At 53.7% G+C, this 24603-nt stretch overlaps 1 protein-coding gene across 1 annotated transcript in view; it reads left to right on the forward strand.

Moving 5' to 3' along the window:
* LOC119105323 (junctophilin-1) overlaps positions 1 to 24603 on the forward strand; it is a 55955-nt gene that overhangs the window by 26127 nt on the left and 5225 nt on the right. The window contains exons 3-7 of the mRNA XM_037228790.1: positions 8778 to 9055; positions 9376 to 9546; positions 13559 to 13893; positions 19919 to 20037; positions 23125 to 23861. Of these exons, the coding sequence (XP_037084685.1) occupies positions 8778 to 9055; positions 9376 to 9546; positions 13559 to 13893; positions 19919 to 20037; positions 23125 to 23861 (1640 nt within the window). The remainder of the gene's footprint in view (positions 1 to 8777; positions 9056 to 9375; positions 9547 to 13558; positions 13894 to 19918; positions 20038 to 23124; positions 23862 to 24603) is intronic.

Here is a 24603-nt window from a genome sequence, read left to right on the forward strand (position 1 = left end):
AAGTTGTCTGGGTATCAGTGAAGCCCCGACAGCACCCTGGCATATTGGCGTTGTTCTGATCCCGTCATGGGAAACTCTGTGGTGAAGGATAGACGAGAGAACCGTACCCAGCTTCAATCACCCGGACAGGCAAGGTCACACCCAGCTCATCGTGTGGCATTCCTGGTCGATGACTTCAAGCACGTGTTTAGACACGGACATGTTGTCCTTTCTTTCAATTTGCATGCTTAATTCTGCTTTATGAAACAACTTTCCTTCATTGCATGACACGACCAGACATTCCTCTCATACCTCTCTTGCACGGGTATTCCGCCGCCCATGCGAGATGACCTGGGTCCGTCCAAGAATGTGTATAACCTGCCCAGGCTGTCCGCCACAGTTCCCAGTTTACCAGCCTCATAGGTTGCTCGCCGTTGTTTCCCCAGGTCGGGGGGGGGGGGGGGATGGACTGGCCTGCTACCAAGAATACATTTTGGCATCACTGAAAGTTTTAAATTGCTTGCAGTTGCCGCTTGAAGTTTACTGCAGCGGTCGCGAAGGTGACGGGAAGAGGTGCCACACAGTTTAGAGCCAAGTAGTTGTAGTGTAAGCCAAGCTGTTGTACAAATATCATGAAGTCATGGCAGGGTAGAATTTTTGCTATGAATGCCTGGCTTGATCCTTTTTTAGCTCTTGGCGAGATGTTCGTTTGGTGCAACCGTATTGCTCTCAAAATTGCAAGATCTATAACAGAAAGGAAGTGATGTCGCAAACCATTCGCAATTTTCACGAGCTAGTCCTTTGACCGTGTTTTGTTGTTCAAAATATGCTCTGTGTCTTTGACAATAGCATCATGTTTTTTGATATGCTAGTTTCATTGCATAGTGCAAGCTATTGAGACAAATCAAATCGTGGCGTTAATGAACAGCTAGCTAAGCTCATGTAGTTTTGTATGAGTTGCGGAAATACCTTACGCTTACTTACTTATTTGAACAAGCGCGTAGTGACTCACCACGGGGACACCAGATCAGCTCTGAACACATTCATGATATGATATGATGGGGATAATGTGATAGTGATGGTGATGGTATGATGATGGCGATGATATGATGATGATGATGACGGGCCGACATCTGGCGGAGTCATCGTTGGGCGATGAATGCCAGTGAATGAAGGAAGCGGAATTACTGACAACTCCAGCGCAGCGGGCATACAAGCCACCCCACCGTGCCACGGAAATGAAAATGCGACATCGCTGTCAAATAATGCTGACCCGACTTGGACCAAGTCCATTACGCGGCAGACAATACGTTTTGTACTGCAAAAACGTTGCTTTGGTCTGTTTGGTTCAACGGTGGATGTGCCCCATCAATACCACAATTCAGCACTTACGGAGACCACGCGTCAGACCAGGCTTTCGTGACCTGATACTAGACGACATGGGGATTAGCCACTCTTACACTGAGCCCATAAGCCCACGTTCGCCGGCAAAAGTCGACATTAAATGACCGAAGGCTTCCTGCCGGGACCTATAAATCATAGGCAGCCTGCGGAACCATTTAATTACATTTGTTTTCGCCACAATGCACTTGGCACTTAACGACCAGGCCAGGATCGAACTACTGCGCAAACCCCAGTCACTTGAACATCCTTTCAAACCAGATGATAAGACACATCTCAAGGTCAAGACTTCGTCAACTTCGTGCCACCTGACTATTGGATTGTGTCAAAAACCCGGTTTTTATTACTCATCCGAGTTTTTACTCGTCAGACTTTGCCTGGTTTCCATGCTGGTGCAGGTCTGCGTCAGAAAAAGATCGTGCAGCGGATCAGTCCGGTAGTCATACTCTCAGAAAACCTTCTCCATAGAGTAGCTACGCTCGGAAGACCTGCGCTCAAAAGACCGACGTTCGCACATCCTGCTCCTGGGTACGCACGTTTAGAAGACCTACGCTCCAAAGACCTGCTCTGGGGAAATCGACTCCTGGAAGACCTACGCTCGGGAGACCTCCTGCCGGAAGGCTTACGCAGCGAATGCCTACCGCCAACGTCCGCTTAGCAAGCCAGAACATTCAAGCAGCAGGGGGCGGCGGCACGCTATGGACGGCTAGAACGGGATAGAGCTAGCTTGGGTCGGCTGATAGGCCTGCCCGGCGACCCAGCGACTTCGAAGCGTGACGCGGTGCATAATGACAGGGTTGACTTACGTTGGCTGAACTTACCCTCCCCCATCTCTGTCCCTTCCTCCCAACCAACCTCCACCCCCTCCTCCCTACCCACAACAGCAATCAGCGTGTGATGGCATCGCATCACCAGGTGACGGGTATGACATGTACGGGTCGCGCACTGCCCACCCACGCACTATGAGCAGGTGAGTGGCGCAGAACCCACGGTGGTGTTACGGGCTGAAGTAACTGTCAAGCAATGAAGGGAGGCCGACCAAGGGCCATCGAACAGAAGGTAGGGGAAGGGGGCCGGTAGGGAGGGGCGGGGAGGGGACAGATAAGCGAGTGGTGAAGACGGCAGTAGGCCTCCCTCAGGTAAGTGTCATAAGCTGAATAGTAGGTTTTTCTCGTCCCGAAAGAAGGTCTTCCTAGTGTAGGTGTTCCGAGGGTAGGCATGCCGAAATAAGTATTCACAGCAGGGCAGCCTCAGGACGCAGGACTTCCCATCTATTGATCTATTGCAGAGTATGTCTTCCGGAAGTAAGTGTTCCGACGCTCTCCCTAACCATTTCCCCGCTCTTTGCGGTGACTTTTCTAAGTGAACCAATCAGGTCGTCGCCACGATGTAACGCGACGAGGATCTGAGTTTTCGTCTAGGGCTGTAATCACCACTTCGGCTACAACCATACGCCAAAACGCAGCTCCTTTTGCATGGATCAAGGTGTACGGGTATCGTTAGGTGTGTTGCAAGGGGGCGGTTGCAACCAGTGACCTAAACAAAGGAACAAACGGAGTATACTGCCTCATGCATCACGCATGATAAAATTTTCCAACCTCATGATGACGAAACATTTTACCGGGAAAAGAGTAATGACCAACGCATCAGACTAGCCTATTGCCAGCCGGAACCAGGCCCAAAACTAGTGTAGACAGCGCTCACAGTATGGACACAGACAGGTTGCTTCCGATCTCTGGTTGAACGACATCCACGCGCGGGACAGCGTCCGACCGTTCGGGCTCCTCCCTGCCCTCCGGTCAGCCCCTCCCCTCCGCGGTCGGGCCCGCCCCCGTCTGGCGGGGGCGTGGAGCGGCCCGCCCCGCCCCTCGGCTGGACCGAGCCCGGCCGGTGACAGAACCTCGAGCTGGCAGCCGCCGCTCTGGCAGCCCCGCCGTCCGGCCGCCTCCTGCAGCGGCCGGATCGCCGTGCAGCGCCGCGGCTGCCGCGCCGACCCGACTCTCCGTGCCAGCGGCGGCGGCTGACACACTGTGCCAGTGGCGGTGGCTGGCACAGTGTGCCAGCGGCAGTGGCTGGCACCGCGCGCTGGTGGCAGCAGCGGGTCGGCTGTGCCACTGGCAGTCACTGGCACAATGTGCGGTAGCTGGCACTGTCGTTAGCGGTAACAACTGACACATTGTTAAGTTAGTGGCAGCGACAGGAATTGTGTGCCACGGCGGCTGGCTGGCACACTGTGCCAGTGGGAGGAGCTGAGGTACCACGTGAGGAGCTAACACGCCACGGCAAGAGCTAACATACCACGGTAGGAGCTAAAATACCGCGGCTGGAGCCCAACATACAATGGTAGGAGCTAACACACCACGACGTGAGCTACCATACCGCGGCAGCGGCAGGAGACGACGTGCCGCGCAAGCAACGACAAATGACCCATTGTTCAACAGGTAGCGGCTCACATATAGTGTCAACGGGATCAGCTGACACGCTGCAGACATGGCTGACATCATGTCTGCAGCGGCCGTCGGCGCGCTGCATGAGCGCCAGAGGGAACACAGGGAGACAGTATAGCGGCTGGCCCAGTGACACGATACGCCGGCGTGCTCGGCTGCCGCGACGCGTCGGACCCGTGTGTTCCTGGCACGAGAGCCACGGAGAACCGCACGTCTGACTGACGGGCGTGGAAACCGCGTCGAAGGCGCGCCGGGAATGGATGCCAGTGCCACTGAACTGATGGGATCGTTTTTGTAATACAATTTGATAATGGTCAGAATTGGCGTCAATTGGCTTTACCTAGTTTTTGGATGAGTGTGGGACCGGTTTGTAAAACTATGGGACATTTGTATGATTATTGACGGTATCACTTCTCTCACCCTCTCTCTCTCCCTTTCCCTCTCTCTCTCTCTCTCTCTTTCTCTCTCTCTTTCTCTCTCTCTCTCTCTCTCTCTCTCTCTCTCTCTCTCTCTCTCTCTCTCTCTCTCTCTCTCTCTCTCTCTCTCTCTCTCTATATATATATATATATACATTTTTGGAAATTGTAGTGTTGTGAAATAAAGCAGACCTTAGTGAGAAATCAACGCGATTAAATAATGCACGATGAAGTGGATTGTCCAGATACAGCCCATTCATATTTCATGAAATCCACTGCATCCGTATCGGACTTCATCAAGGGAATCCACTCCCGAAAACATACAACGCTTTTTAGCAAAGCGCTGCCCGCTCCTGTGACTCACAGTTACTACCAATATGACTCCAAACGACCCGGGCACCGCCGGTCGTCTTCACCCGCGACCAAACTGCGCGCGACCGGGCGACCTCTGATGTAAACACGACCGGGACCAGGCGGTACTCCTGCCGGCGGGAGCTCCTCCCCCCCCCACACGGCGGAGGACGCCGGTCCCCGTCCGCCGACCCGGCATAAATACCGCGCTACGGCGGACGCCACGGAGACGTCACAGCGGTGCTGCGGCTCGCTACAGTGGCGCTACGGCAGCGTCTCGGCGACGTTACGACGGCGCTACGGCGGCGCTACGACGGCGCTACGGCGGCCGGCCGAGCGCCCCCCCCCCCGCGACAGAAGCGCTGCCAGCGCCGCGTTACACGCCCCGCTGCCGACCCCGGCGTCCCATGCATAAACATGTCGGAGAAAGTGTTACAACGCGAGCAGCCGTTCTGCCTTTTGATGCGTTCCGATTTAGTCTCCGGCTTTGCGACTTTGCGCAAATTTCTCGGCACGGAGGCATTTGCAGGACCCTCTGATATTTTAAACAACGTCTTGTGACCAAGTGACTTTGAGGATACTGTAGATAGAACACTGACACGGCTTCAGACCAACTGCGCGTTTGTGAGCTCAATATCGACGTGTTTGCGAGCCGGTATTTGCCAATATCCTCGCTGGGTTTGCCTGGGCTTGTGTACATGCCCGTGCCCGCTATATTGGCAAATGACGTTAATGTTGGACACGTGACTGATCGGTAATATTGCGCGAGAGCAGCGTTAGTTGTCGGCATTCTGATAAATAACGGCGAGACTCACGTGCGTTGCGCTTGACTTCTTGCCTTTCTTAAAATAAGTTACTTAATTTAAGGCTCCTAATCGTAAGTTTATATTCGTTTTGTGCTTGCGATTTTTGTCGCCTTGTGCTAAAATTTTTACTAACTCAGTGTTAATTAGACAAAGTGTTAATTTGTGCCCTAAATGCCTTGTAAGGGTGTGATGAATGTTTCATGAAAGCTTATCGTGTAACGTTATTCGAAGCGCTTTATAAATTTCTGAAGCTTTTGCATGCGTAGCTGCAAGTCAAACTCGATCAGCCTGATATGTGTCGCCTCTAACGACTGGCTCGAATTAAGCAGGCTCCAACATTGTTGCACAATTGCAAGTGCAATTCTTCTTCGATTGTCGAAGTGCAATGTATTGTCCTGTGTAATTCTTTGGGACATTTTAAAACACTTAACTTAGCAATCATTGTTTAAAGCGACTATTGCCTTTGAAAACATATCTTTCACGCACGGACGTGACATTCATGGCTCGTAACCTTTGTTTCCAACCAGTGCTAAGGCAATGAGTGTGAACTCTCAAATGCATTGAATTTCGACCAGAAACGCAATAACTGGATCTCATCCCGTTTGAAAATCGACCTCGGCCTATGTAATGAATCATGATATGCGGGTGCACCGCATAGGCCTTACTATTGCCGTTGACGCAAGGTAATACTTATCCATCTTTTTAAAATTCCTCGCTCCGTATCGGGATGCACTATGGCCAGCTCGACCTTATTACATACTAACCGTCTGATCTGCGCAGACGCTTGCTGCGATACATACTGCGTCGGTTTTGAAGGCCTGCAAATGCATCATTATGGGGAGAGCTCAAAAACACTTATTGTGAGGACGGATACCCCGGCGACCTCTATGGCAAAGTCGGAGTGGTGCGAGCTAGCGAGCGCCCTATTCTATGATTGATTGTGACAGGTGAGCTCGTGCATGCCAATGTCTGACCTAAGCTCTTCTGCAAAGCAACACGATGCCCGTATAACACAGAAACGACACCGCGTCCCCCGAACTGCGGCTCGTCTTGGCACGAACGCATCCAGGCAACAGACACCTGCCCCTCCCGCTCCCAAGCTGCGCTCAGACCCCGTTCCGGCGCGCGCTAATCCGGCCCGACGGCGCCGAACCTGACCTGTTACGCCACCGTGACGCCGCCCCGCATCGGCGGCCGCCGGCGGTCCTCAAACCGCGCGGGTCGGCGGCGGTTCGGGAGCCGCGGCCGGCGGCCGGGGAGCCGGCGGGCGGCGGTGGCGGCGCGCGGCGCTGGAGCGGCGCCAGCGCGCCGGCCGGCCGGCCGACTCGGCTCTGACACGGGGCGCCCAGGAATGCCGCGCCGCCGCGCCGCCGCCCGCTGCCCCGCCGTCGTGTACGGCAGCGAGTAGTCGAGCCCCGCCGCGCCAGCGACTCTCTGGCGCGGGCCGCGAGCAGGCACATTTCGGGAAAGCGCCGCGATGTCGCAAGTCTGGGCGACGCTCTGGGACTCGCCGCGTGCTCGGGTCGGAGGCGTGGAACCCGGTAGCGGGATGTAGTCGGAAGGACGTTCATCATTGACCTTAAATAGGTGCTTGCATTCGCTTGAGAACGACGCAACTGATTTCACTAGAAGCATACCACAGGCCGCTGTCTCGCATTCCTAATGAATACCGCTGACTCTTTGATCCTACCCCCTCAGCGTCTAACCGGGTCATGTGCCGCGGGCGACGTGTGCCGATCCCCCGTCACACACACTCGCCTTGTGACCCTGACATGTGTCAGCCCGTCACGGCTTTGCATGCTGGCGAGCTGCCCTTTAAACCTTTACGAGCGGCTGGCAGGCCCCGAAAGCTGTAGCATTCGCCAGAGACGCCTCACTTTGGTGATACTGGCTTAGGTTAAGTTTACCGGTTACATAACACTTTCGCGGCCTTCAAATGCACGTGGATAATAGGAACCTGAGCGAAGTGAACGCCACTGGAGATCTAGCAGAACACCAAATACGTTCCTCTGTCTTCACGCGATGGACGCGCATGGTTTGGTTTTATCAGACCTTCATCCCAGGTCTGTCCAAGCATCCGTCAATCGAGGAGGTATGATTGAGCAACGGACCAAAGCAGCACTGATTAAAACTCTGGTTTATAGGCATGAAAAAAATGGGACCGGGTGTCTCAATTCTAACGAGATGTAAGACTCATGCTGTTATGTACGCTGTGTGGAGCATATTAGTTTTTAAAGATAATTATGCGCTCGCTTAGAAATGGCCTATTCTCCAGGAGATCAGGACTTTGTTTTACGCGCCAAGTATCCAAACAAGACGCTTTTCAATATAATACAGACGCATACAGCATTTTTAAGAGCCTTTTTCCATGCATGCGTAAAAGGTTTTAAAAATTGCACTTATGTAAAGGACTCGGCAAACGCAATTTGCGTTAATGATAAATCCTTGTACGAAAATGCCGGGCTACTCACCCTCGAGGGCTGTTCTAAATTCCATTACCATAATAAGAGCTCAGCTAAGCGCCCGTCCGGCCGCTCTGAAACATTACGGCGGAAAGCCGCTCTGTCCACGTATGCTGTGCCGCAAAGCATTCCAGTTGCGCGGCACAGCGCACGCTTCGCTATTCAGGCGGCGGTTGTTCCAGATCACGACGTTGAAATGACCATGTACATGCCATCGGCGCGGTCAAGAGAGCAGTTCGTTTTGTCGTCACGTGGAAGAGACTTGGCGATGGCGCTCCGATTACAAACGTCTCTATGCCAGGCCGCAGTTTTCGGGAGTGATGCACATGATGCACGGATATCCAGGAGCGATATTCATTGTCATTTCGTTTCTGCACTGTCACATGCCAAGAATATGCTGATGCGTGCTAGGTATGGTAAAATTGGTGCTATAAGGCAGCTTTACTTGACCTAAGCCGGTAACTTCGCCACGGGCGCAGGGTTTTGCGTTTCGTCCGGAGTAACGAAAATGCAGACACAACACTACATTCTGCAACAGTAATTGTTCCTTACCCTGAGGAGAGCCTATGGTCCAGACAGGCAATGCAATCTAGTCTCAGTAAAATGGCTCTGATTTTATGATACTGCAGTTTTTATGCCACTGGATGCTTTACGTGACGTATAAATGGGATTGTTTTGCACGACACCCGACCGCCAGCTCCATTTTGCCCACATATTAAGTGTTGTCAGCATATTTCACCAACAGTCTGAGTGAACAAAAGTCTGGCGTGGGACGGACGCTCTTCCTCACTGACCTCGTCTCCTCCAGCAGGAACGCACCAGGGCTAGTGGCCTTTCCTGACCTGACCCGTCTTTGCCTTCAGGCACGTACCAAGGCCAGCGACCTCTCCTGACCTGACCCGTCTCCGCCCTCAGGCACGTACCAGGGCCAGTGGCAGCGCGGCTCACGGCACGGCTACGGCGTGCGCACATCAGCCGCGTTCGGCGCCGCCTCCACCTCCAAGAGCAAGGCGCACCACGGGTCGGCCTCGTCGCTCAAGTCGGACCCGCAGGCCGACCCCACCTCGGAGCACGACCGGCGCGTGAACGAGACGCGCGGCGGATTCGTGCTGAGGGCGCGCTCGGACGAGCCGCCGCCACGGCGCGGCTCCATGGTCGAGAAGAGCACCACACTGAGGAAGAACATCCTGCAGGTGCGGAGTCGGCGGCGGCCGCAGGGAGGGCGCGCGCTGGCTGGGCTGTACACAGCGACACGGTCATGTCTTTGGTGTGGTCTGGGGTGTTGGTGGTGCTAGGGTGGTGTTGGCGGCGCCTCCCACACCTGGAGATGACTTTCTTGTGGTCGTCCTGGGATCGGCAGAAATCTTTCAAACAATGTGATTGCGATAGCTCGGTCGAGGTCTCTGTGACCACGAGATGGGCGGGCCCTGGTGTGCACGGTGCCTGGAGGCGCCACCAGGTCGGCGGCCACGCACCGTGATATGACGTCATATGCCCCATGTGGTCTCGGCAGGGTCTCCGTCTGCGTAAACAGCGCAGCACTGGGGACCTGGAGAAGCGAAACGCCGGCGGCAGCATCCGCTCCACCAACAGCAGCGTCTCGTGGATGAGCACCGACTCGACCAAGTCCCACATCACCAACGGCAGCTACCACACCGAATCGAACGCCAGCTTCGTCGTGGAGGTGGGTCGGCTTGCGTCCCGTCGGAGTGGTGTAAGACGCCTGCGTTGTTCGCTTGGTCAGGGGTCAGCTAAGAAGATTGGTGGAGGAACATTTGGTGACAGAAGCTGTACAGGTAATGATTGTAGGAGTGAGATAGAGAAAGTGAGAGGGAGACGAAACCGGGAAAGCGACTGTCTCCAGCCTCGGGAACAAGCACAGCTACTCAATGTTGTTTCTGTGCGAGATGAAAATTCCGCATGCCCGATGATGTTCACGCAAGTACAATTGTCATCCATGAAATTTCAGCTATTGAAATACCTTGTCAAACAGCGTGGAACACCTGTCGACATGCCCTGGAGCGGAGCCGTGTTCGAGCTGCAGCGCTGTGTTGGGACCGACCACCGGCTGGCGCGCTCCACGGGCGCCGTGCGCGTGTAGCGACCAGACTCTGGTGTGGCGGCCACACGCGCCTGAGTCACCTAATCGGAGCGATCACCGGCGGCCAGGTGCTCCGCCAAGGCCGGCAGCACGCCGGTGTTAATGTGCCGAACACTTGTGGCTGCTCGCCGCGGCGTCGACGCGTCGCATCGGTGTTCCGAGTGACCAGAAGCGCTATTCGCGTGATGGCGCGACGGAAAGTGGGCCCCGCAGCTGTGGTAATGGCCGCTCATTACGGGATGTCGCACGGCCTAGTGCGATCCCTGCGCACTTTATGAAATTGGCGCTCTCCGACGCTGGCGGGACGGCGCATTACCCCGTAAACTGAAACACCTGCGCGGTAACGTTGCCCCAGACAGTCACAGAGGCACTCGGTGTACACACACTTATTTCCGCTTACATGTAGCTGTTGGACAATAACATTTTGTTCTATAGGTTACTGCAACGTGTTTGTGGTAGAGACTGCCGAACTGTGAGTGGGCACTTTGCCAAGGCGCGAACACCTGTAAAGATGATGCAGACACCTACTCTGGCGAAGTTTAGCGATGCCCCCTCCAATCAAGCAGACAGGCGTCTGGAGCCGAAGCAAGATACCAAGATCTGATCCTGGCATCCCATTAACATGGAACCTATGGAATCCGAAATTTACCACTGCAATCCAGGCACATGTCTTGAATAAAGAATAATTTTAACGGTGTTTCCCCTTCCCCAACATAAAAAGGCACCTTCCTTCATGTCCTTTGCCGTGCAATCGGGTCGTAATCTTGCCAAGTGCAAGCTGAGATTTATGGGGTCTTCCACAATTCGAGTTCATGACATTGCTTTGTGTTATCATTTGTACATGCCTTTGTAGACATCTGAAACCCGGCTTTTTACAGGAGCATTGAGCGGCATCAAATCAGGCAACTTGTGAAGTGCATTTGCAAGAAACATTGCAAGTACATAAGACCGTACTTTTTGCAATAATCCTGTCAGCATGAGATGTTTGTGCCTGCCACCGGTTGTCCATTGTGAAATTTCTCATGCAGTTTTGAATGTACGGCTCAAAATCGTTCTGACGAAGGCACATAACCAAAATCTTCATACATCTATCTTTCTTTACTTCCGGTTATTGGACTTAAGGCTAACAGCGCTGTCTTAAAGACATTAATTAGCACTGGAGCCAGCATGACATCCGTTGCAATCATCCTGTAAAGAAGTTTCTGGTTTGTTGTTTTCAGACCCGAGAATTATGTGAAATCAAAGCCACTGCCTAACTTCTTTCATCACGTCTGACCCGTCCTCTATAAGACACTTCCGGATGTTGATTGGGAACTTAAGATGCAACTCAAAATTCCAATGGCCGGACCAGCTGATCGCCAAGCTCCTCAACAGGACCACAGAACTGGGGCGCTGATGGTGCCGTGGCTGAACTTCGAGTCTGGCAAACCAGGGATGTAGGTTTGTTTCTCCACGGCGCCCGTTCCCCTCGCAGTCTGGGAGGCAGGAAACGCCATAGATCTTCAGCAACTGAGTGCATCGTAAAACATGAACAACAGCGACAACGGGGGCTACGTATTTTCTGCTCATTCTCAATTTGAGAACATAGCCTGGATAATCTGAGCTAGTTCTGACGAAAGCACAACATAGTTCAATCTGGAATACTAATATTTAGATATAAAAACTAGGTTTGAAATATAACAACTAGGTTTCACCACCCCTGATAAATATTTCTAGTACTAATTGTTAAAGACTGGTTACAAGTGCCTGGCTAGAGGCTTTTGCAAATGAACGGCCTCGTTAGCCTTGTATGCGCCGGGGTTGATCATGCTAACAATGTGCTGTCGGCTTATTCACTGGACCTTAGGAAAAATACAAGCGTTGACGTCCCGTGTTCAGACTTGATCACCGTTCTTTTCCACGTGAATACGGCACCTGTGCCGGGTAGACAATATAGATATGCGTATATACAATAGACAAGCATGTGCAGATGTGCATGCGTAAACTCGTTTGCATAATGGGAAGCTTTACGGATGTGTCGGTAAAACACAAGGCCGCGTCTTGACCTTGTGCTACGGAAATGCTGCGCAGAGAATCCATACATATTGAATCTGCTGAACGGCTGTTGTGGAGCTTCAGCGAAGCCCGACGGGCCCAGTCGGTTTTCAGAGGCAGGGGTACGACTATCCAGTGTTGCATCTTTGATAGAACATTCCTCTTGTTCGCACAGATAAATGATGAGCGCGGATAGAACATTGGTCTCATTCGCACAGGTCGTTGACGAGCGCGCTGTGTCACACCCGTGATAATGACAGGTATGCTATACGAACTAGTGGATCATTTACTGCAGGTCTTGATGCTGGAAGGCTGTGCTACAGCTCGTGAAGCGTTGCCCATGCTTGCCCGCCATAGTGCTCGATGATTTAGCTGCCGTCATCTCCAATTTGGTCATGCCCGTGAATGCGTAAGTAAAAATGACCAAGCTATTTTTCAGTTAATTGATTAAAATGAGCTTAATTTGTCTAACTTACGACCAATACAAATAGTGGTCAATCACGTGCTTTATGGCGGACTTTAAAATATTTCATAGACAGCTTTTCACGATTAGTAATGCTTACAGAGACAATGGCCCACTTTGAAAACAGTATGTGCTCCTGGCCCCCGTTTGCCTGGCTGCTGTCTATCTAATCTTTTATCTTTGACACTGATTCCGTCTGCCGCCTTTCCACCTTTGCAATCTCATTTTTCATTCGTATTTGACACGGATGATGATTACGATCGGCAACCTATGTCTGAATTTAACCGAAACGTGGTCTGGCTGGTGGGAGTTTTTCAGTGAGTTTGACCAAACCCTGAACAAGCCATTTTTTAGCTGAGCGGATTAAGAACCAGCTAGCGTGAAGTCAGTTCAGGGTCTATGGAAACGTCTAGCGGTGCAATACGAAATCCACGGGCCCAACATGTCACATGCTAATGCCATAGACGAACCTGGAAGCCTGAAGTACGCATGCTGCCCCCCCCCCCCCCCCACCGCAACTTCTCACGCCAGAAAAACGTGCCCCTATCGCTGCCTGGACGCCTTTCCTCCGTATATTTTGTCCGCCAGCGGTTGCCACACGCTCGCCCCGCCGACGTGCCCGGGAGCCGCGCACCGTCTCACCGCCATCTCTCTGCCGCACACATTCTCACTGCTATCCCTCTGCCGCACACCTTCTCACTGCCATCCCCCTGCGGCACACCGTCTCACCGCCATCTCTCTGCCGCACACATTCTCACTGCCATCCCTCTGCCGCACACCGTCTCACCGCCATCCCTCTGCCGCACACCTTCTCACCGCCATCTCTCTGCCGCACACCTTCTCACTGCCACCCCGCTGCCGCACACCGTCTCACCGCCATCCCCCTGCGGCACACCGTCTCAAAGCCACCCCTGTGCCGCACACCATCTCACCGCCGTCCCGCTGCCGCACACCTTCTCACCCCCATCCCGCTGCCGCACACCGTCTCACCGCCATCCCGCTGCCGCACACCATCCTACCGCCATCTTTCTGTCGCACACGGTTTCACCACCACTCCTCTGCGACACACCGTCTCACCGCCATCCGTCTGCCGCGCAGGACGAGCAGATGGACAGTAACGTGACGGAGACGTACATGGGGGAGTGGAAGAACGACCGACGCATCGGCTACGGCGTGTGCGAGCGATCCGACGGCCTCAAGTACGAGGGCGAGTGGTACAACAACAAGAAGTACGGCTACGGCGTCACCACCTTCCGCGACGGCACCAAGGAGGAGGGCAAGTACAAGAACAACGTGCTGGTGACGTCCAACAAAAAGAAGCACCTGTTCCTAATCCGCTCGGCCAAGTTCAGGGAGCGGATTGAGGCGGCCGTGAGCGCCGCCAGTCGAGGGTCCAAGATCGCCCTGCAGAAGGCCGACATCGCCATCAGCAGGTGGGTGTGGTGCCGTGGCGTTCCCGCAGCCGGAGGAGCTGGTGCTGGCCGCGTCGCAACGGCAGCAGACGTGTCTCGGTCACCGCTCTAGACGCATACAGCACAGCAGCAGGGTTAATGTCATTTTATCCAAAGTATGGAGGGGCAACTGCATACTTTCTTCTCTCTGTGACGCCCCTGATTAACGTCATCAATCGAAGTATTCTGCGGTCGTGCACTTAAGACATTTAACGCCTTTAGATATCATGATTAGATATTAGACATTGCTCACAATTTACCCCGAATTTTTACAGCTCACAATTTACTCCGAGATGTTTTGCGAAAGATTATTAGCGCCAACTATGTGCTCAAGTGTGTTAAAAATATTCTTTTGGCTGATCTTACTAGCAGCTTGCTGACGGTAGACACGTATTGCTAGCATGCAATACTTTTTTTTGAAGCTTTTTGTTGTCCTGGATGCTTGCACAAAATCTCCCGAAATGTCCTGAATAATGTTGAAAAGTTGGTGCAGTTTTCATTCATGAAGATGACAACAGAATAAGACAACAAACCACGCTAGAGTGCTCCATACTTAACAACATAAATAAGTAAGTGTAAAAGGTGTAAAGACTAAAAAAGTAAAATGCAAAAGCTAAAGGGGTAAAGAGTAAAACAGCATTCGGTAGAAAATCGAGTTAAAAATGGTTACAAGTGTTTCTACAGCGTACGATGTCAAAAAATTAAATGACAGCTTGCAGCTTCAACTATCCGCAGATATTCACGCAGATCAAATTCCGCTCAAAGTTAGCGTTTTTCCCGACAGGAGCAGTGTGTTAGGACAAGGTTGTTGCGCCGTGCCTCGCGAAGACTATGCCAGAAATCCTGCTGAAAAGTGCATTAGTCTAAACATTAATACTTGCTCGTATTACGAGCATGAATACAGCGGATGCGTCATAACTGAACGCTTTTCCGCACCCAGTCATAGCATTACATTAACCGCCGTGGTGCGCTATCATGAGGTAACATTTCCACGCTTAATTGGACATGGACATTGGCGGCAGATGAGATGGCCATAGCGTGTCTGAATTTCATCAGCCAGGATGCAGCTCAGCTGTATTTCCGGCATATCTGAACATTCAGCGGAAGTCATTACGAAACCGAGCTGGACTTGACGGAAGTTCAATAATCCCCGCCGCCGAGCGTGAAGTTGGACGCGTTTGATTTGGTTTCCGCGACCAACAGCTCTCACATCGTCTGCAAATCTAGTCGAATGCTACGAGGGGTGCCCTTAGCGCCATATGACCACAAACACGACGCACGTCGACCTTGACAAGGAGTATCATGACCCTCTGCGCATATTTGTTGAAACCTCACCCACAGCTTTGTCCGGAGTGAAAATGCGTTCGACCTGTACCCAGAGTTCGGATGCATCGTGTCATCACAATGGCACATCCCAAAGTCAGGTCAAACTTCCGCTCAAGCAGTGACGGCGCTTCCCCCTCTGATTACCGACGGGAGCTGCCCCGGAGGGAGCAGTGATGTTTACCCTCCGGGCTCTGACATGCTGACCTAGTATTTGCCGACTGACCACCGCGGCTGTGACGTAGATTGCCATGGCTGTGAATTGGGACGATGGAGTGGCGATTGACCTGTTCTGCTAGCGGGCAAATGCGGTGCGGGCTGTGGAGGCGATGTGGTGAGCACGCTTGGAACTTTGACGAGGGCCCTCGCCTGGCTGACCCAGCTAGCTGACGGTGGCAGCAGCGCCACACGCTGGGGTCATCCAAGGTCGACATCGGCTCAGGCAGCAGTGGGCGGCTTCGGCCGATGAGGCATGAGTTGCAGAGGTAGATCATGGCACGTGTCCCTAATGTGTGCACGTAAGGCGTACCAGTGCGTGTTGCCAGCCCCATATCGCTGGAAAGCGTGAGATAGCTTTGGAATTGGACGACGTCTTTGCGCACTGCATTACGTGGTAATGCAGTGCAAACCACTGGTGTAAAGTTCTTTGTGAGCACATTTCTCAAATTCAGCTGTAGCTAGATCATGACTGCGCGAATCGGACGGCGCTGCTCCTGGAAAAGAGAACCGAAATCAATAATGGATTCTGCCTGGTAACTAGACTCATGAATTCGAGTCGCGGGCGCGGCCTCAGGTCTATTGTCAAACGAACCGGCTCTGCTTCAGTGCGACCCTGGTGGAAGTACGGCCAGCCCGGCTGACGCCTTGCCATATTGAACGGGTACACCACGCGAGAGCGAGCGCATAGGGTTCTGTAATTTCGTATGCAGCGGACGCCGCGCCGTGTTCCACTATGCTGTAACGTCCCACACCGCTGTAACGTCCCACTACGCTGTAACGTCCCACTACACTATAACGTCCCACTACGCTGTAACGTTACAACACGCTATAACGTCACGCGTCATGCGCTGTCCTGGACCCATTTCCGGTGACCGACAGGCCACGAGAACTTCATTCATCGGCTCTGCTCCAGCCCGTGGAAACCACCGCGCCCTAGGCAGCGGGAGGTTCTGTGAGTTGGAAAATCGTGCTCTGGCCATTATTGACCTTCAAAATACCAGGAGGTACTGATAAAACGACGTTATCACGGAAGCGCTGGCTATTTGAACCAAATTCAATGTTTTGCCCTTGGACATGGGCTATATTCACAAAACTCAAGTTTTGCCAATGTACCAATGTTTCCTCCGCATCATCGCTTAGCCTGTACCTCTTGGTAAGATCAATGATCGTCAGCATAAGGTCTCCTAGCTCGCAACTGCTAAAAAACAGGAGCTAAATCCTCTTCTTTCTTATATCAAGTGGTGGGAGGTTGGTGCTGTGCGAATGCTTACCTGATTTGTTGTTATCCACATGCGACTCAGTCGTTCCCATCCTAGGTAAAAACCACAACATCACTGGCGCGCTGGATCTACGTCTTTCGGTGTTTACGAATCGACGTTACATACTCACATACATTGCACAATTAGGTGTATTGTAATTCAAAACGCCGTTATCTCATTGTTTTGGATGATGATGAAACCACAGGAAGCAAAAGACATTTAACCTCGATTATTAGCAAAAAGACATCGGTATAGCTCACAACCCCTCCCCAAACGCCCCACCACCGACTGCTTCTTCGGCTTCTGGTGTTGTTGCAAAAGATGGGGAGAGTTTAACCACAGAACTGAGAAATCCACGGTGCAATCATGATTTGAGGACTATGAGATAATTTGTCATCTAATCTTGAAATGGAGGTTTACTTGCGAATTTAATCGTTTTTTCATTTTTTTGTCACGCGATCTGGATTGCAGCCCTTCACCACAACAATTCCGTTTTTATATCCATATATATCTTTAACTTTGACACCTTGACTGTCGGAGCATGTGCGGAACCAACATCTTAGTTCAAACTCTTGAAATGCCCGGCATTTTCTTTTTATCGTTACGTAGGTCTGCAATTATATTTATATGTTCATCCAGGTACCACGTAATACCAGACGTTGATGAAATGGCTTTGGTCACCTTAATCTTTTCTTTTTTGATATACAATCCGTATCGAAACGTGAACCTGAATTAAGCACTAAACATGGTTTTTAAAGATCTCAGTGCAGTGCGACCGTATCTTAAAGCTCCAACAAACTAGAGGCACGTAACGCATGTAAGCAGGCAAGTAACTGTACGTACAGATGTGTGTCTTGGAGGCAGGAAGAGTGTTCTTACACTAGTGTAAAAAGCTAGGTTTGCATTTCACATCTCACGAAGTCATCACAGTTTACCAACTTCATCATCCATCAACTTGTTACGATTAAAATAGGATGTCAAAAAGGTGCATGCTGAGAAAACGGGTGTGTGTACTCCGTGCCGGGGAGACCGGAATAAAGGCGGCAAGCACACCCGAAAAAAGAAATAAGTTATAATCCTTAAGCAAAGAATTTGCCTGTTTCTAGTGGCTGCTGAAGGATCACCATATTGAAAGATGGAATACAAGAAGTGTTGCGCCGTGTTTCGCCGTCGTTGGTGTCGACCAACGGGTCGCTGGGTACGGCATCCACAAAACAACGAAACATTTCCGACAACAGGCATGATTTATGAAGGCCCCAAGCCATAGCAAAAACATGTTTCACCCTATTGCGTAGCTCGTTTGGATTGCTTTCTTGGATCGTTGGTGCACCTGTGCCTGGGGCGCAATAGCGACAACGTATACTAATGCTGTACGCTCGCGACAGAGGTAACGTGCTGGGTGTCGCGAGCCAAATTAAATGAAGCGGCATTAATTCCTGGACCGGGATGGGATGGCGATGGTAGGAATGATGTAATCTGAGGGGAACGCGGGGAGGTTGATGTCATCCGCTCATTGCTCATGCGGTGGGCTAAGGGGGTGGGGTGGGGTAGGGGCTGGGGAAGGGGAGGGGATGTAGAGGGAGGAGCGGGACCATAGAGTCAACGCCAGCCACAGTCAACGTGCTCCAATACGCATTTGCCATATCTGTGCACGATCTAAATGTAACATTTACAAATCGCGCTGCACGTCAATTGGGGCAGTATCGCTTGTAATACCACTCAGGGAACGGCTCATGAATGCAACCCACACTGGTGTGTTGATGCGCCGCACTGTACACTCATGAGTGAGATAAAATAACTGGGCACTTTCAAAAGCAAGTAAAACGATGTGCGCATGCTGCTCCTTCTTCGGAAGCCACGCCGACTGTGATGTAAGCACATCACCGTCGGCGCAGGTGTCAATTTCTAAAACTAACGGAGGCCCCAACATCCATTTTGGCCATCTGGGATCATTCTTTGCATGCATCTCGGCAGGCCCATGTTTGAATCCAATATTTTTGGGAACAGCAGCCCTGAAATAACACCCATGTAACACAACATTTGCTTTTCCCGCTTTCCAGCGTATTTTCCGTAGTGTTCAGCGCCGTGTCAATCAGGCAGTATCCGAGCGACCTCAAAGTCGATGCTTCACATGTGCGCCAGAAGACTGAGCCAGCAAAGTATTGAGAACATCTTCAGCTTTGAGCGGGCACTCGACCGAACGCCGCGCCTCAGACCCCGTGCATTCAACTAAAGTTGGGCAAACTTCTGCCCCACTTCATCGCGCCGCTCGCGGCAGAGTGGCTGCAGCTCCTCCGACCCAGCTGACGCTCGCACCAGCTGAAGGTAGCCCATGGCGCAGTTTCGTCAGTTCCGCGCGGTCGATGACGCTGTGAGCGACGTGCCTGCGGGCACACGGCTGTTTTCGGCGTCAGCGGCGCCGCACCCGGTCCCCGCCTGCTGACGCATGGCGTCAGTGGCGTCAGACCGGGTGGCGCATGGCGTCACCCGGTCCCCGCCAGTTCCACATGGCGTCAGTGGAGCCAGACCCGGTCGCCGCCGGGATATCATGGGGAGGACTGCATGGCGTCAGCGGCGCCGAACCCGATCTTCGCCGGGATATCATGGGGAGGGTCACACGGCGCCAGCGGCGCCGCACCCGGTCTTCGCCAGGATATCATGGGGAGGGTCACACGGCGTCAGCGGCGCCGCACCCGGTCTCCGCCGGGATAGCATGGGGGAAGGAGGGAGGGCTACATGACGCCTGCCGTCTATCTCAAGTCGGGCTCGCGAGGCAGGCAGCAGTGCCGGGGATTGCCCGGCCAGCCTTGCAGGGAGGGCTCCACTTCGAACTGCCGTCGTCACGGACCGGCCGATGTTTTCGAGTTCGGCCGGAACGGAGGCGGGGCGGCGCCGGAACTCCTGCTCCGACTTGTTCCGGCCACGGCCCGGCCACAGCTGTTCGCTCCCAAGGCCCGACCGGTCTCGCACCGCCGGGAAAGCGGGCCGCGGTGCCATCCGCGGGCCGCTGCAGTCCCGCTGCGTTAGTTACCGCCGTCAGTTGTGTTGAGCTTGTTTCCCCCAGCAGGCAGGCGGCGCGCAGCGGCGGCGGCGCCAGGCGCGGCTCGCTGGGCGATCGGTCGCCGTTTGGTGTTACGACCGCGGCGTGTCGGGTTGCAATGACCCCAAACCGCGGCGCCCTAGCTGACCTTGGGACCGCATTACAGAACGGCGACGGCGCGCGGCAAGGCGGAGCAGGCTGACATCGCCGCCCAGCATGCGCGGGAGGACTCTGGCATCGCGCGTGTGCACGCCAAACAATTCGCGCCAGACTTCCTGCAGCCTGGTAAGGGTCGCTTCAAGGGCATGGCGAGCGATCGGGTAACTCACTTGAGACTCCTGGGCAGCATAGTTACACCCACCGGGAGACGCCTGCTGCCTACGGGGGCTGCTCACATATAAAGGGAATGTTCCACATTGGTACTTATTGAAGCAAGTATGAGATATGATGGAATGAATCCCTTACAACTATTGGTATACCTTTACGTGGAGAGGACTGGTCCGGACAACGCTATTTTTTTGTGAAGTAGATATGCTGCTCAATCAATGAATGAGAAATGTAACTCTTTGTCTTGACTTTAAATGCCGCAGGCCCTGTGGGATGACAGGATTTTAGTGACGTCATTATCTAGTCACAGATGCCTGGATGACCTTCAAAAAGTCTACACGAAATACTCTGCACTTCGTCGCGGGCCTGTAACACAAAACACAGGGCTCAGGTCTTAAAAGGATAGGGTTGTGAGCTGCACCGAATCTACCATGAAAAATACCACGGAATATTAGGTCGTATGTGTAGCCAGCAAGCATTCTCCTAACGCTGCAGTGATTCCATAAAAGTTTGACCTTAACATGAACCCAGGAAAAGGATCATACTACTTGGTGACACTTTAATTGTGGCAGTGCTTTAATTCACAGTATTGTGACCGGCTACAAAACGTCGCAGTGCTAAAATGCGGATGTTTGGAATCTTTAGGGGCAAGCAATTAAAGTTTGGAGTAATGATTTTGCTCGTTCGGGGGAAAATGATAAAAACGACTATTATTTGAGTTGCCTTTACGAGTTCCCAGAGAAACGTGGGTGAAGAAGCTCAGCCGGGATCGTTCTGATAAAAAACTTCATGCTAGTCTCGTGTTCACAAGGAATACTAAGATCATCACCACAAGAGTACTTAGTTCGACCAAAACCCACGGACAACCAGCGTCAGTGGTGTTGGAACCTGACTGACATGGTGCTCACTGCCCACCTCTCCGGAGCTCGGCCCACATAATCACTGACATCCCACTGGGTTACCTCTGACCTGGAGGGGGGGGGGGAGACCGTGGCATGCGTGTTTCCGGTGTCGCTGACGCAGGTCCGGTCTCAGAGGTCGCTGGTCCGGACGGTCCGGACGGTCCGGACGTGGAGGTAATGACCCGAGACAGGGACCCGCCGAGGCTAATGGCCCCGGGGCGTGGCCGGCTGGATGGGGAGCTGAGGGAGAGAGGGGGGGGGGGGGGAGATGTGACAGTGCTGACTGGAGGGCTGCTAAAGTGTAACCGTACGTTGTGGGGAGTTGTTTAGGGTGTAAGGGTGTAACCGTGCGGTGTGGGTAGTTGTTAGAGTGTAACTGTGGTGACCCTGAGGATTGACGAGGTGTGGCTCTGGTAACTGGATTGTTGGTGGCGTGCTACTGAGAGAAGCGGAAATTTGTGAGGTGCAGCTAATGCCGAGGGAAGAGTTGTTGGGGTTTAGTTGTGCTCCCCGTAACTGGTTCGGTGTAGCTGAAAGCAACGGATAGTGGTAGAGCGGGTAGAACAGTTGGTGTAGCTGGGGAGCCAATGGATTAACTGGAGGGCTACTGAACTGACTGGAGTGTTGAGATGTGACTGTGCTAGCTGGACAGTTGGTGGCGTTGGTAGGTCCTGACTGGAGATTGATGGTGTGCAGCTGTGCTGACCCACAATCTGCTTTATTGGATGCAGCTGAGCTAGTCGAGACCTAAGAGTGTGTTTTGGGAACCTGATAGTCAATGGTGTGTTGTAAGTCATTCTTACGGTAAGGCCGTCTGTAACCAGACTCGCAGATGGTTTAGGTTTCGTCGGACCACGCACTAGTAAAGACAAATTAAATCATGGTAATCTGACTGTTGGTATGCATAGGATGGTCATTTTGGCGATATTTGAGCTGGCGCAATATGTGGTAAGAGCAAAAGAGAGCATAGGAGCAAAAATCACTTATTATCGTATGGGCGGGCGGGCTTCTATCTCGAGGCAGAACACGCCCAATCACCTCACTTAGCGGTTTCCTATGCTACCGCTGGCTGCTACAGGAATCGTATTTTTGATGCGCTCTATTTTTCTTGAAAAAGTTGCCGGTGAATTGTAGGTTTCAGTTTACTTGCAAAGCCATGTAGCGTTTCCTGCCTTTTAAGCGCTCATTTCCATAAAAACATGAAGGGCAGCGATCGATAGGCGGACGTGTATCCCGTTAAAGGTTCGAGGCCAGTTTAGCTGAATCCGGTAAGTTTTTTGCCGTCTCATCGACGGGCGCAACAAATCAATGCGTATGGATTTACGGGCGCGAGGGAAGGACTTGTCCAGCCGGCAAGGTCACCGAGCCTGCACGGAGGACACTTGTCCAGGCCTGGTTACTTGTCCAGCCGGCGAGGTCACCAGGTCTGCACGGAGGACACTTGCTCAGGCCTGGTGACTTGTCCAGCCGGCGAGGTCACCAGGTCTGCACGGAGGACACTTGCTCAGGCCTGGCTACTTGTCCAGCCGGTGAGGTCACCAGGTCTGCACGGAGGACACTTGCTCAGGCCTGGCTACTTGTCCAGCCGGCGAGGTCACCAGGTCTGCACGGAGGACACTTGCTCAGGCCTGATTACTTGTCCAGCCGGCGAGGTCACCAGGTCTGCAGGGAGGACACTTGTTCAGGCGTGGTGACTGTCGGGCGGCATTATTTTCATCCTGGCGTGCGGCCAGGCCCGACCTAGGCGTGCCGTTCCCCAGGTGGCGCCACCGCCCCGCCGGCTCCTCCGCTGGCGGCGTGCTCCAGCCGAGCGCCGCAGCTCACCGTTCCGCTTGACACACGGCTGTGTGCTCAATGTGGGCTGGTCAAGTACCGATAACTGTCCGCTGCGAGCCTTTAGATTTATGGCGACTTATGGCGACTTGGACAGGTCTTAGCTTTCTAGATGCATTGCATCATCGATAGCTGTAATTCTCAGCATAGTAGCGTTTGTGTTGCTTCGTCCCATGCCGATCGATGCACATTCATTATTTCATTTACGGTGCATCTGCATGTGCAAATATTTATAACGATGCCTCTCCAACTGTACATGTCGGATAGCGCACCGTGCCAGCACCGCCAACCGTCGCTCCGATGCCTGCAGGCTCCGAGGGCTACAAATCACGTCCGGACACCCGTGGCGGCAACCCCGAGCTCGCCGTGCCGCAGATCCGGACTCAAAGCCCTCCGCGCGAGCTAACGGCGCCCGAGCCGCCCCCGCCGCCCAACGGGCTACCGCCCGGCCTGGACGGGCCTGTGTCGGTGGCGGTGCCGGAGACGGCGCCGCCGGCGCCGGCGCCGGCGCCGGAGCGGCCGGGCGAACGCGAGCCGCCTGCCGGTCGGAGACCCAGTGCGTCAGTGTCGATCGCAGCGCCGCAGGGCGACCGCGCCAGCGTGGACTACTTCCCGGCGGCGCTGACGCGCGCGGACAGCGCGAGCCGGGAGCCGGCCGGCGAGCGCGCGCCGGCGCGCCGCTCGCGCGCCAGCCTGCAGGGCGCCGCCGCCATGAATGACCGCTTCGACCACTACCGGCGTGCGCCCAGCCGCGAGGGCTCGGTGGAGCCGGCGGCGCGCGCGCGCCGCACCACGCCTCAGCCGCCCGAGTTGACGCTGGCGGCGCGGCCCGGCTGCCGTTCCGATGCCCACTGCACGCCAGACTCCGGCGTCTTCGAGAGCGCCGACGAGCCGGCCGGCCGCGTCGCCAACGCCGCTGATGCACCCCGCTTCTTCATCCCCGATACGCCCGAGCAGGCGGCGCAGATGGCGGCGCCGGCGGCGGCCGGCATGAAGCGAACTGAGAGCATGTTCATGCCTGGGCCGCAGGGCCGCCGCGGTGGCACGGTAAGTGGCACCGCTGCTGCCGCCTGACGGCGTGGCCTGCAAACGCGGGTGTGGGACCCGGTAACGGGTGGGTGGGTAGGCAATCCATTTTCCAGCATATGATTGTCACTATGATGAGCTAGAATTTATAATTTAAATGTATGGGGTCTTGTTCGCCCGCTCATAGCAAGTGCAAGCTACTTCATGTATTATGCGCTGTTGCAGGCGCCGGTTTTTCCTATCTTCACGCTCTGCACTTTCACGTGCAGTTTTGCACACATTTAACGCAGAAGCAATGCAACACACTACAACAGAACGGTGAACAGAAACATCGCACACCACCATTACCTTTCACCTCTTCGGCATCATGTGCCCTCCACGGGTCGGCTCTTGTGATCGATGGCCAGCATGCGAGGACTGGAAACTCCCCAACAGCACGCGCCACTTTTTGGGCCGCGTCGCACCCAAGGCTGTGGCCGCCACCCTAAGAACGGCGGGCGTGATTCAGTGGCACCCGTGCGATACCCCGCGCCTGGCAGCGGGCGCTGGCACGTGGCCCCACTTGTGTTGGCAAACGGCGCCGCTGCTGCTAAGTGGGCAGGGCTGCGGTCCCGGCAGACCACCCGCCTCTCGGGAGACCAGAAATACTTCGCCACCGAAATCATCGGGGGTTAGGTTCGTGTCAACAATGCTGGGTGCTCGCGTGAAACGTGACGTCATCCGGCGTGATTACGACATGAGGATGCACTGGGTGTATGGGGAT

This window comes from Pollicipes pollicipes, unplaced genomic scaffold, assembly GCF_011947565.3.
Source record: "Pollicipes pollicipes isolate AB1234 unplaced genomic scaffold, Ppol_2.1 Scaffold_6138;HRSCAF=7277_pilon_pilon_pilon, whole genome shotgun sequence".
In the NCBI taxonomy this organism is placed as follows: domain Eukaryota; kingdom Metazoa; phylum Arthropoda; class Thecostraca; order Pollicipedomorpha; family Pollicipedidae; genus Pollicipes; species Pollicipes pollicipes.